Raw genomic sequence first — 13,518 nt, 5'->3', positions numbered from 1 at the left:
ACTGTTGTAAACATCCATCCTTTTCTCTCTAGTGTCTTGAAATAATTGGTAGATTTGAGTAATTTACAGATACCTAAAGTGCAGATGTACTTGTTGGATCCTTACTTCTTGCTGACTGGATCTTTTTTTTTTTTCTCCTCTGTGGCAGCAGCAGGCAATGAGGCAGCTATGTTTGAAGACCGCCAGGTGTGGGTGTTCACTGGGCAGGACAGATGAGGGAAGTGGAAAGGAAAATAGGTAGAAGGGCATTTGCCCTCCGTGGCATGACCCGAAAATGGTCAATGATCAAGGCTTTAGCATGTGACAGAGGCTGATTACCTGGGTGGAGCAGGGTAGTTGGAAATGTATATGGGGGTGGAGGGTGAGCAGACAGCATGGGTGGAGGGAGGGAGGCAGGGGCTGGAGGCTTGGAAAGTCTCCTAGCTCACCTCTGTCTAAAATGGCTGGGGCAATGGGGCACCTGAAACAGAAGCTATCATGGCTATCCACAAATAATAATACATTGTAAATATAGATACGTGCTGAAATTCCCTCCAGAGGATCTGCCTCTTGGACCCCAGCCTGGGTTTCTGGCTGGGATTTGGGCTCTGTTGTTGCAGGACAGGAATTGGGTTGGCTTTCTACCTGGCTGGCATCAGAGCCTGGCTCTCAGGGGACAACTCCTCACTGCCCTCTTCATTCTCATCCTCCAGTGAGTGTTGCTGGTTATCCTTGGGAGGGATGGAGAAGTGTGGTCAGAAGGTTCCACAACCTTTCTGGGTTGGGTGGTTATGTATTTATGCAAAATCCTGTCCAGTTCCTCAGAAAATGGGTAGATTACAAGTCCCTTGCCAGATTATTTCCGGTCATCCTGGGTTTTAATATAGGTCCTACTGATCTGCTTGTGCTTTATCTGGCTCTGCTCAACAGCAACATTGCATCTAACTCAATTTGCAACAAATGTAGTCCACTTTGGAAGAGGACTCCAGAGTTTGTGATAAATGCAGAGATTGTGTGCTGTGATGGATTGCATTGTGTGTATGCAAGCATTTTTGAACTGGATTAATTTGACTTAATCTGGTTTAAACCCCTTGTGTAGACATTAAGCCCTCTGCCACGACATTTGGATTTGGCTGAGAGTAATGTTTCTAGCATGGCATGTTCCAAGAGGCTCAGTAATGCTTGGCATTCCTTTGGGTCATAAGTAGAGGCCAGAAAGGGAAGCATCATTAGGGACCTGCTACAAAGCCCTTTTTTGGTCAGACTGTAGCTGAGGTACTCAACTGTAGGATGGGTAGGTTACTGCCTTCCTTTCTGGTGTGGAATAGTATCTTTTGAGGCCATCAAAAAAGAACTAGATACGTTCATGGAGGATAGGTCCATCAATGGCTATTAGCCAGGACAGGCAGGGATGGTGTCCCTAGCCTCGGTTTGCCAGAAGCTGGGAATGGGCTACAGGGGATGGATCACTTGATGATTACCTGTTCTGTTCATTCCCTCTGGGGCACCTGGCTTTGGCCACTGTCGGAAGACAGGATACTGGGCTAGATGGACCTTTGGTCTGACCCAATATGGCAGTTCTTATGTTCATCACCAACTCTAGAGTGTAGATTAGTTTACAGGATACTCCATGAGTGTCGAAAGCAGTGCAGTTCCTATCGGCAGAGTGAATTGCCTCCAATCTATGGACTATTACAGGAAAAATCAATCTGATCCTTCATGTCCTGATTTAAATTGGTGACGTGTAAAATATGACCCTCTCATACAGGAATTAATATGGTGTTAGCTGCATCCATGCTTTAAATACCACTGCTATTAGCTAGGGTGACTTTCCTGACCTGTGTGGACAGGGTATTTTTGATAGGAGAACAATGTGAAAGCCATTATATAGGCCCCTCCATCTACAACGGTTTATTACACGTTTTAGAATTTAGTCAAACACAAGCTATTATGTTTCATCCAGGGGTAACTGGATGATACTTTGTCTGTATGACGCAGGAGGTCAGACTAGATCAGGGGTTCTCAAACTTCATTGCACTGCAACCCCCTTTTGACAACAAAAATTACTACACAACCCTAGGAGGGTGGGGTGAAGTTTGAGCCCGCCTGAGCTTCCCCCCCAACCTCTGCTCCAGGTAGGGGGGCAAAAACCAAACCCCAAGCCCCCAGTGCCTCTTGGGGGGGAGACCAAAGCTGAAGTCCTGTCACCTGAGCTCTTGGGCTTCGGCCCTCGGTAGTTAGGCTCAGGCTTTGGCCCCAGGCCCCAACAAGTCTAAACCTGCCCTGGCATCCCCATTAAAACGGGGTCGCAACCCACTTTGGGATCCCAACCCGCAGTTCGAAAACCACTGGACTACATGATCAAATGGTCCCTTCTGGCCTTGAAATCTGTGAATCTGTGGTGTAGAAGGGATTGAAACTGAACCAATTCACGAACAGCCTGTGTGGCTGGGGGCCAACTCAAGGTGAAATTAGTGCTGTCATAACTTGGCTGAGAACCAGCCAGCTGAGACTCAGCCTTGCTGAGGCAGGGGTAATGCTTTTTTGGCTGAGGGAGCAACCTGCTTTGCTGTCTAGATGATGTTTAAGAGGTCGGCACAGGCCAGACAAATCAGGCCCTAAGGCCGTCACTTTCAAAGTGACTGTTGGGTGTCTTAATTTTTGGATCCCCCACTGGAAAGATCTTGAACCTAGTTTCCAGAGGTGCTGAGCACCCACAACTCCATCTGAAGCCAGGGGGAGCTGCAGGCACTCTGCATCTCTGAAAATCGGTCCAGAGTTGTCTCAAGTCACGTGCCCACAAACTGAGGCACCCAAATCCAGTGGCTGCCTTTGAAAACGTGGCTGCAAGCGGTGTGGTCCCGGTTATCCTTGGAGAGCTCTCTCTTCTTGTGCGATCCTATGGCAGCTGCAGTAGCTGAGATGCATACACTCACAGGTCCCTGTCTTGAATGGGAGCAGTTGGTGGCTGGACATAATCAAGTGCCCTTGATTCTTACATTTATTCCCCTTCTAGAGCTAACAAGACCTGACTCTTTGACTTGCCAGACATGCTGCCAGGGCTACATAGCTTCTCACACGCCTCACAAGGGGACAAATGAAGCAGGAGAAGAATATTTTGTTTACAGTGGGTGGAAGTATTTACTTTATGGATAAGGACTCAGAGGGGTTTTTTGGGGGGATGTGCTTTTATTGTTTAACTCCATGTTTAGACCCCTAGATTTGGGGATTCTTTTTTTTAATGAAATAGAAATGAATAATTAAGCAGCAATAAACATCATCCCTTTGTGTGCATTCTGGGTAGAATTTTGTGATCATGTGATGAGTTCACCATGGAACCTTTGTGTCATTTAAGATGTACTTGGACTTAAGGTAGTGGGAGGAGCAACATAGAGTTTGCAGGAGGTATGTGTCACAGGGGGTGGGGAGAGGCAGCCCTTTAAGAGGAGTTGGGGCCCAACATCACCTGTGACGGATCCGCTGCCTCCTAGCTGAGATTGATCAAGTGATTGTAAAAGCCAGCAAGTGGTTCCGATGAAAAGGATTGCTGCAGGAGTGGGGTGGGTCCCTGTTGCTGGCCCCAGGAGCAGGGGTAGGGAGAAGCAGGGGAAAAGGCTTTTCAGCCTGCTTTGGTCAAGAGAATAGCTTTGTTTAACTTTCGTATTGAAGAATAAAACAGTGCCCCAAAGGAAGGGCCTGAGCAGACTTTTGGGCTTGGCATTAGCCCTTCCTGGGCTGGGGCGACCAGCCAGGAGCCTCTGGTACCTCGAAGGGTGCAGTGTTCAAGAGAGATGAATGAGATTGACTTGAAACCTCTTAAAATTGCTGCAGCAGACAAGGTTTCCACTACACGGAAGGGGTAAAGAAAATACACAGACATTGTGATTTAGTTCGTTGCATTCTCATGCACTGACAAAGTGTTAACTGATTCTCAGTGGTGCTGGGCACCCACCGCGCGCGCTCTCTCTCTCTCTCTCACACTCTCTCTCACACGCCTTTACTCAGAGAGAGACTGGAGAAATGTTACAGGAAGCTGGAAAGAACCAGTTTAATTGTCTGTGCCTCCAGGGAGTTTCCTTAAGTAATGTTCAGTTGTTTTAGGAGTGCGGTGAATGGAAGTTTGTCTTGTGCCTGCTATCAGCCGTGTAAAATAACAAAGCACTGTCAAATGATGACTCAGCAGTTCCTGGAGCTGGAACTGTGACGTCAGGAATTCATTGTTGTAAGAGCAGGCCCAGAGCGAGAAACTGATGTGTGTTTCTCAGAAATGTACTCACTAAATATAAGCCAGGCAAAACCCTAGATTAAATTCTTCTAATGACAGGAAGTCCTCTGCCCTCTCAAAGGACAGCCACTATGCATGATTTTGCTTGCTTTGGAGAAATAAATGCAGCATTACTCTGTCATTTCTGAAATGTGTTAGTTTTTCATTATGCCTTCATTAGCTAAATAAAGATAACAAAAACATAAAAAAATAAATAAACCCCAGCAGTTCACAGCCTTTAGGTTTACAGGGCTCATAATACTATTTGTGGCATGCTGCAATTTGATTTCTCCTAGGCATAAATTGTTGCTCATAGCAGCATGAACTTGTGGACTGATTGAAGGCTTCAGCATGCAAATAAAATGTCCAGTGAAATTGCAACAAAATGAGTTTGCAATTAACTGTTAATTGCTGAATTTTTGTAGTCCTTGTCAGAGTCCACAAGATTTCCAAATGGCCAGCTAAACAGTGTGCCACTGGCTATCATCAATTTGACTGTATTTAAGAGCCATAGCTAATGTGTATGAACAATTCCTATGACAAAGTTTGGAGCGGACGTAATGGCTTATCTCCATTAATTATTCTGACTTGAAAGCAAAGGCCTTGAAGGTCAGTATAATCAGTATAGCTCCATTGCAGACAGCTAGGAATCTGGCTCAAAAATTAAATCTACTTCAGAACACTTTCCAAAGAAAGATTGTATTAGTAACTTCTCTCCATTTCTCTCCTCTGCTGCTGCTGCTTCTAATCCCTTCTTACTCTGGACACTGCTGAGTACTATCCAGTCTATCAGTCTGTCCTCTGTAATTGTGTAAACCTCTTAGTTTAGAATGCCAGAGCTCATTAGGATTCAGGACTGGCTTAGTGGGTGAGAGTTTCAAAGATGATCAGTCATATTATTGACTCATAACTTTTTGGGGGGGAAATTGTGAAATTTGTCAAATAAATCATTTGGCCTGTTCCATGCTCTAGTGCATCTGGACTCCATTGTAGATAGAGCACTGCAATGCTGGTGAAGTGATTTCACCAAGCAATGCTGGTGATTTCCAAGCTTCCAGCCAAGACTTAAAGTGAGTAGGGTTGTGTGAGGTTGCAGAGCTATGCAAAAAAAATAAATAAAGCAGGAGTTTTGAGTAGCCCTGAGACAAACCGACTGCCCTTGAGATGGCATGATGATAATACTTTTACCAGCTGTCCAACCCCTACACTTATTTACTACTTATTTATTATGAACTAATAAAATTCCATTATTGAACAAAGACAGACCTGACCCTGTTGGCTTCCACTGTGCAAAGAGTAAATTGCTGAGTACTGTTGTAAAGCACTTTCAACAAGGGAACAGAGAGTGAAAATGTCCCTTGCTCTCTAGTGGAGTCTTTTGACTTTGATGGGTTTCAGATTGGGCCCTAAATCTACCTGCCAATGAATCGCATGCACCAGCCATATATGTGGAGATTAAATGCTTACACAGTGTGGAATTCCACATTCAAGTGGAATTTCTGAACATGCTGGATAACCATATACCAGATTTCAGTCTCCTCCAAATGCTCCCTTATATGAACACTACAAACTTTAAAGTCTTTGGATGAAAAAAATAAAATTGCTCGTAGTTAAATTTTGTTAAACGAGTAATTAAGGATCTGATCCTACAAAGGCATTCACATGAGTCAGTAGGTATAAGGGGTCTGCCTGCATGGATCTGTTTGCAGGACTGAGGCCTATGACAACTTCAGGATGAGATTCTATGCTGTGCAGCCTGAAGGAAGAAGGGTCTAATGTGGCTTTAAGCCACCTTTGCACCCTTTCAATCTTGGGCTGCTCTGAGGGCAGGAGAGGCCCCCAGTGTAATTTATTCAGATTTGGAGGCCTATCTAAGTAGGGCAGCCTCCTTGGGGCTTCTCTAGGGGTCCTATCATGTCTCAGAATCTCTGCACCACCCTCTGATGCATCCCTGCCCTGACACGCTCCTGGTATGCCCCCTACACAAAGAATTGTGAGGACGCTTTCCCTGAAGCTGCCTTACTGCTCTCTTAGTCCATTCCTGCATCAGGGGAATTGTCTCCTGTCCTGAACTGGGATTTTTAGGGCCCATTTATGCCACTCCAGCCCTTTGATTAAGCATAAAGGGGTCTGAGCAGAGGTGAGGATTTCATGCCAGAAGTCTTTATCATTGAGCTGCAGACCAGATAGACTGCCTAAGGCAAGTCTCTAGACTGATGCTGATCTCGCACAGCCTGTAACCATTTTGTGTGTGGACACTAACTGTGTTACAGCTGTGTTATGTTATAGCTAGAGTTGGTCAGGAATTCTCCAACAGAACAATTTTTTTGACGGAAAATATCTGTGGGAAAAATTACAATTCTAATGAAAAAATTGGGGAAAATTGAAACCAGATTTCCTCAGCTGGAAGGAATCTTATCCATTTCATTTTCTGCCTGAAAGTTTTGTCCTGTTTGGGGGGATGATTTTTTTTCCCCTCAAGAACGTGAAATTTTTCACAAGAAGGGATCTCTGTTTTCCAGCCAAGTCTAGCTGTAACAGTTTTTGAAGAGGTTTCAGAGTAACAGCCGTGTTAGTCTGTATTCGCAAAAAGAAAAGGAGTACTTGTGGCACCTTAGAGACTAACCAATTTATTTGAGCATAAGCTTTCGTGAGCTACAGCTCACTTCATTGAAGAGCGTTTCAGACATGGTTATAAGTATGTGCCAGGCTTTGGAGAACAAGTGTATCTCATTTGCTGTTCCATGCTATGCAACTATAACTTATTTTCACAGGCAGATGCCATTCACTTCAGTGCCCCAGACAGTCCTAGAAATCAGTGTCCCTATTCCTGCCTGAATCAGCTCACTCACAAAAGCGCCAGTGTCCCAGCCACTAATCTCAAAGGGTATTTCTACACAGCCTGGTTTGACAGACTTGGGGTAGATGGGCTTATGCTAGTGCTCTAAAAATAGTTGTGTAGGCAGCACTTTGGAAATTTTGGCTGGGCTGGAGCTCGACTTCTGAAGCCCAAGGGGATGGGAGGGGGTAGGTTTCAGAGCCCCATTTCAAGCCAGAGCTGCATCTTCAAAGCACGGTCTACCCACCTATTTTGAAAATGCTGGCACGAGCCCTGCTATCCCAAGCCTGTCAGCCTGGACTGGGTAGCTTGCTCTAACGGGCTGTCTAGACATACCCTTAACCCTAATCGTAATCCTGCAAGCTGCTCAGTGCCCACACAGAGCCCCCTGGAAATCTACCCAGAGCAGCTTGCAGAATCCAGGCCTAACTGGAAGAAATTCCCTTTAAAGCCCCAGGGTGCCTTTCCAAGCAAAAAGGAGGAGGTGCATTTGAGTTACATGAGGCCCCCTCATTAGGGACAGAGCATGTAGCTCACATAGTACTCTTGACTAGAGCTGGGGAATTTTGTGCGTGCATGTGTATGTGTGAGAGAATATTTTTTTCACCAAAAAATACAGATTCAGCTCAACCAAAACTATTCACAAACTTGGGTTGAATGCAGTGAATCGTTTCGGTTGGAAAACAAATCAGGGGGGAAAAATATCCAGAAACATTTCATTTGTGGTGCTATCCAAAACATTTGGTTTGATCTGAAACTTTTATTTTTTTTCCCCCCAGGTTTGTTTTTGTTTGTTTGTGTTTTGCAGTTTTTTGGCTTTGTCAAGAAAAACTTTTTAAAAAATTGTTTGTCTGATCCCAAATTATTTTTGGTTTTTTTACTTGGACCACCACCATTATTTGCCCAGCCCTGTTCCTAACTCCTGCCAGCTTAGTAAGCAAGATGAGAAATAAACCGAATTGTTCTGTAGAGGAATCTACAGCACTCATGTTTGGACACTGGCCAGCCGGAAAACAAACCCGTCTGACTCAGATCACTTTATTTCACTGAATTGTTTCTTTAATTTACAGTAACAGTTGGCACTGTGGCTTTGTTGATTGTTGATTCCAATCCAAAATGGTGCAACACGATTTCCTGTTGTGGTTGTCGTTGCTGTGAAGCCTCTAACGTCGCTGTTTCCTGTTGACTCAAATTCTTAATTTCTTATTATTGCTAGTGTCAGACAAAGATAACAGATCAGGGAAAGCTTCTTCTGAGACACAGCATGTAAAACACTGAGGAGGATTTCAGCAGTGTGTCTCTGTCAAAAACACAGTCCAATCCTCAGCTCATCCTAACTCCCATTTGTACCTATCCAGCAACTCAAAGTGGACTGAAAGCTGTCTTAAACTAGCAGATGAAGACTTTTCTCGCCCCCTCTGCCCCACCTCAGTACAGGGGACATTCCCAAGTGAAGAGTGGGCAGTCGTGGCCTGCGGAGTAGCTCCTTGGGAGCCTTTATCCACCAGTACGAGTTAGAGCTGCACTGAGACTGCTCTAACTTGTGCTGAGAGCCCAAGGTCAGGAGAGGCAGAATAGCGATGTAAAGCTCTCTATCCCTGCCCATCCTCTGGGCGTGCCAAGCATTGCTGTGGAGTGCCAGATAATCTACCCCTAACTTTATTATTAAAGCCATTTGCTGTGAACCCTTCCTGGTTCATCAACATTTCATAATATTTGTTCCTATTTTTAAATGCTGTAATATCCTTTGTTAATAAAATGTCATTGTTTCAGAATGCTTATTTTTCTCCTTAGGATACCTTTGGAGTGATTATTTAGTTGGTCTTTGCAGTTTAGCAGGTTGATGGCCCCACTTGTGAATACCAATAGAAAATCTTACTTAGTTCCTCCTCCCCCAAGCATATTCATTAGTGCTGATCTTTATAATATATGCTATCATGCATGTAAGAAGCCAATGCACAAATGCTAAATTGTGAACAAATTACAATACCCACCCCATCTCTTCTACTTAGTCAGACCCACAGTACTGAAAAGTGTTAGTAAACTGGGCAATTAGCAACCCTGAGGGAAAGAATTTAATTTGGATAGTCAGAAGTTATGCTGAAGGCTAAATGGGAGAGTCTCAATAGCGAAACAATCCTGATTTATAGTCTCTGCATGTGAGCATATGCAGAGGTAAGTCTCTAGCTGCTATGGTTGCGGAGAAAACCTTCAGACTGTGACCTGAATGTAACCCATGTAGTGATGTTTGCGGAGAGCCCGAAACAATAGCTGTGGACTGCACCATTCATTTCAATATCTGTTCATTCAGATGCCAATGATATTTTAAATATTGCTGTTTCAGTGCACCTGTAAGCATGTGAGAAAGGAGGGAAGTATTAGACTATGAAAATCTACAGCAACATAGCCCAAAGTGTGAGGTATGCCCCCCAAGGAGGTCATGAAGGACTAGCTGGGGTGGGGAAGCAGAGCATATATGAATTAAGATAGGAGGGGATTGCAGTGGTTTCATTTTCCTGAAGTTCAGCTATAAAAAAAGAAACAACAGTGAAAAACACTGCACTATTGCAATCGCTATATTCCTAAATACACATACCCAAACAATATGGTGCTGGTGAATTAAATAACTTCATGTAGGCAGTGGGTCAGGAAGGAATTTTAAGGAGGAATTTGAATGAAGAGGTGGGCCATGGCCTAGTGAACTGATCTAAATTCTACCAGATTTCATACCTGCTCCCACCTTTTCATGTGCTGTGTATTTATACCTGCGACTGTATTTTCCACTCCATGCATCTGATGAAATGGGTTCTAGCCCAGGAAAGCTTATGCCCAAATAAATTTGTTTGTCTCTAAGGTGCCACAAGGACTCCTCGTTGTTTTTACCACAGTGTATGTTCCTTATTCTTGCTCTACGTCCTTCTAAGGGCTTGTCTACACTGAGGTGCTATTGCAGAAAAATTTTAAAGCACAACAGGTATTCTTCACTAACTTCTTGTGTGCGCACGCTTATTCCCTAGTAAGAGTACCTTTTATGCAGTGTAGCTTAGTCCAGTGAGTCAAGGAAGCATTAGCTTACTAATGTTAAGGCTAGGTTCTTTTCAGGTCAACTTTTACCTTGACAGTATTTCTCAGATTGGGAGAGTTGGTTATTCTTATTTGATCGGCAGTTTATTACTTCACCCAGAACTAAGTACATATGGATTAAGGTAAACCACACAAAGACATTCATAGTAAGGAATAAGGGTGTCCTCATGGGGAACTAGCATGCAATAGCTATTCCAGGCTATTTCTCCATGTAGACAAGCCCTAATATTAGACCAGAGGGAAACAGTAAAGGATCATTGCTGTTTGTATGGATTTCAAACAGCATTTAAGGCTCTTGTGGTGTGATTGTTTTCCCCACAGTAGTTTCAAATGTTGGCTGAGTATTTTTAGACTCCCGGGTCTGGGGGCTCATCTATCTTAACTTTGCTGCTTTTGAAGAGAGCTGAAAGATTCCATCAACTCAGGCAGCAGATTAACAAAGGCCCATGAGGGTGAAGAGAGGAATGCTGTTATCACCAGTCACAAGCCATTTGGCTTCCCTCTTATGTCTTCAGCGCCAGCTGTAAAATGAAAGGATTCCTGGTTTGCTTTTCTTCTGCTGTTTGCATCTCAAGATGTTAATGGCAGTGGTCATTTCAAGCTGGCCAGATGCAAGAGACTGGCGAGAACCAAACACCCAGAATTTAGAGATGAGATTAAAACCTTGGGTCATAGATTAGTAATGCTCAATCATGGGAGGGGGATTTGGAGAAGGGCAGGTCAAAAAGCATCATAAAGAAATCAAACTTTCTCAAGTTAATCCTTTATTTACCTTCCAGACGGGACTTTTCTGTGGTTCAGAATGAAAGCTTTAGTGACAAAACAATTAGAAGAACAGAACATAATGATATTTAAACATGGAGGCAAATTTTGAGCCAGGGTCAAACAAGCCTTTGATTTATTTTCATTTGCAATTTTTTTGCATACACTGGACTGCATTCTTTCCTCCCTATGCCCCCCAACACAGAGCATGCACCAATTTTGCACATGCACATTTTTCATTTTTGTGTCCAGATTGCTTAATTGGAGATCCAGCTGCATGAACTGCATATTCAACAGCTTTCTCCACATTTATGGACCTCTGCAAAAATATAGGTACTCAAAGAATAGCATCAGTTCAGTGACTCTTTGCTCATTTACTGCAAGGAACTATGTATTGTACTTTCACACAGCAGAGTCTTTACTGTATACCCAGTCTTCATCTTCTCCTACATCCAACAAAGGTCTGTAGATTAATAATCAATGTTATGAAAGGCTGACATTTCAAGATTTTAAAGACCATTTCCATAATCCTAGCTAGTAAAGCAATAAAAATTCTCTGAAGCAGATTCTAGGGATGCTCTAGGTGTGACATCATTATTGTTATAACCTTTCCTTTAAAATGGTAAAGCTATGCCCTATAAGCAATCTGAGCAAACATGGCATAGTGATGCCCACAAATCTAGTGTATTTACATCTTGAGTTTGACAGTCAACACCTATTCCCTGAATAAAGGGGAAATTGAAGTCCTAGAATTGAAAGTATTGCAATATGTACTTGTGCATTACTTGCACTCCATCATGTGCACCTAACTGTGTCTCAAATCCCTATAGAGTATAGTAGAGGGTAAAATTAGTAGATGATCTATAGAAATTCAAGTATGATTCTACTTTAAGAAGCCACAGCATCTAATAAAGATTGAGATACTTTCTATAGATCTTTTGAGCCATCCAGAGATATCTACAGAAGGGATATAATTCTCGATTGGATTGGATTGGGGTGGTTAATAAAAACCTATAGAAAGGTTACAATTATCTATTAAATTCTCTAGGAGTCTTTTTGTAAGCTTGTATCTGCTCATGTGTACAGACCAAATAAACATATTTCATTATTGAGATGTTTGGGAGCGGGGTTTTGACAGATCTAGTTTTTGACTTAACCTCCCTGGAAAGATCACATTTTTCAGCATCGCTTGGTGTTTTTTCTGCTTTTGTTTTGAGGAGAATAGTTTAGATTTGAATTCATTTCTGCATGGGACAGGATAAGCTGATTAATGCTCTTTTGTCCATGTTATGTTTGTGTGTCTGTGAAGGATCGCCTGTTCTTCGTCATGGAGTTCGTGAATGGTGGGGACTTGATGTTCCATATTCAGAAGTCCCGTCGGTTTGATGAAGCTCGAGCCCGCTTCTATGCTGCAGAAATTATTTCAGCCCTCATGTTTCTCCACGAGAAAGGCATCATTTATCGGTGAGTTCTGGATTTCATTTACTCTCCTGGTCTAAACTGCCCTTTTTGCACTTGGGCGAATAATCCCTCGCTAGCCACTGGGAATCAGTTAGCAAATGTAATGACAATCGCTCTGTTTCCTTGCTGCTTATTGTCAAAGGTGCTCATAGCCTGCAGGAGGCAGGGAAACTGCCTGATACAATATTTACTACGGGGGGCAGGGGAGGGGAACCTTCATTGCAAGACCAGTTATATGTCTAGGAACAGAAATGAAAATATCACCCTTACATGCCCAAGATATGGGGCCAAATGCTGAATTGGTGTCAACTAGTATTGCTCCACTGACTTCAGTGAAGCAAAGCTGATTTACACCAGCTCAGCATCTGGCCCACAGACATTTGCACTTATCAAGGCGCCTGTATTAATGGGAAATTGGATAGCTGCTGAGTGTTAGCTGCTGAAAAACAGATGCCTCCTCTCAATAGGAATCATCCTAGCCTGCCGCTGCTGAGTACAAATCAAGGTCACAACAAAGAGGGAGTAGGTTAGGTGAAAGCGTTCTGTGTTATCTGGGGCATAAATACGATGAGCTGTATCCCCTGCCAGTGAGTGATTTGTCATTTATAGCCCTGTCCGCATGGCCTGAATCCAACCGGGGCTGTTGTTCCTCTGCATTCCCCCTCAATGCCCATTTATGCAACAGACAGAACAATGAGTCCAACACACACTTCTAACATGACTCAGAACATCCACACAAGGTTTTTTTTTTCCTAGCACCACTAAATATCAGACATCATCTTTTGTCCACACCCACCACTTTGCACGATTGTGTTTATATCAGTGCAGTCTAGGAAAATCTGAGTTTTGTCCCCACGGTGCTTCAGATGCTCCTGTCAGGCTAGAGGATTATGGGTGTTTTTTCAAGATACCATTTCCCTCTCCATGGCTACATAGCATTCCAATCCCAGAATCCATCAGGGTCCGGAGGGCCAGTGTCAAGGCTAATTCCCCACTCTGGCACTCGAATCCAGAAGTGGGGGCCTGCAAGGATTTTTAAAAATTGATACTGGCAACTCGAGGCTTGTATTAAACTCCCAAGGTTACAGCTTCTCTCTGACCTTGGGTGGGGAGATGCTGCCACCACCCA

The 13,518-nt window shown here is 43.6% G+C and overlaps 1 protein-coding gene across 1 annotated transcript in view; it reads left to right on the top strand.

Annotated features, from left to right (window-relative positions):
• Positions 1-13,518, top strand: part of PRKCH (protein kinase C eta) — a 168,775-nt gene that overhangs the window by 86,682 nt on the left and 68,575 nt on the right. The window contains exon 10 of the mRNA XM_073349907.1: positions 12,238-12,392. Coding sequence (XP_073206008.1) covers positions 12,238-12,392 — 155 coding nt within the window. The remainder of the gene's footprint in view (positions 1-12,237; positions 12,393-13,518) is intronic.

This window comes from Lepidochelys kempii, chromosome 6 (genome assembly GCF_965140265.1).
Source record: "Lepidochelys kempii isolate rLepKem1 chromosome 6, rLepKem1.hap2, whole genome shotgun sequence".
Lineage (NCBI taxonomy): Eukaryota > Metazoa > Chordata > Testudines > Cheloniidae > Lepidochelys > Lepidochelys kempii.
This window is presented reverse-complemented; position numbering and strand designations above follow the sequence as displayed.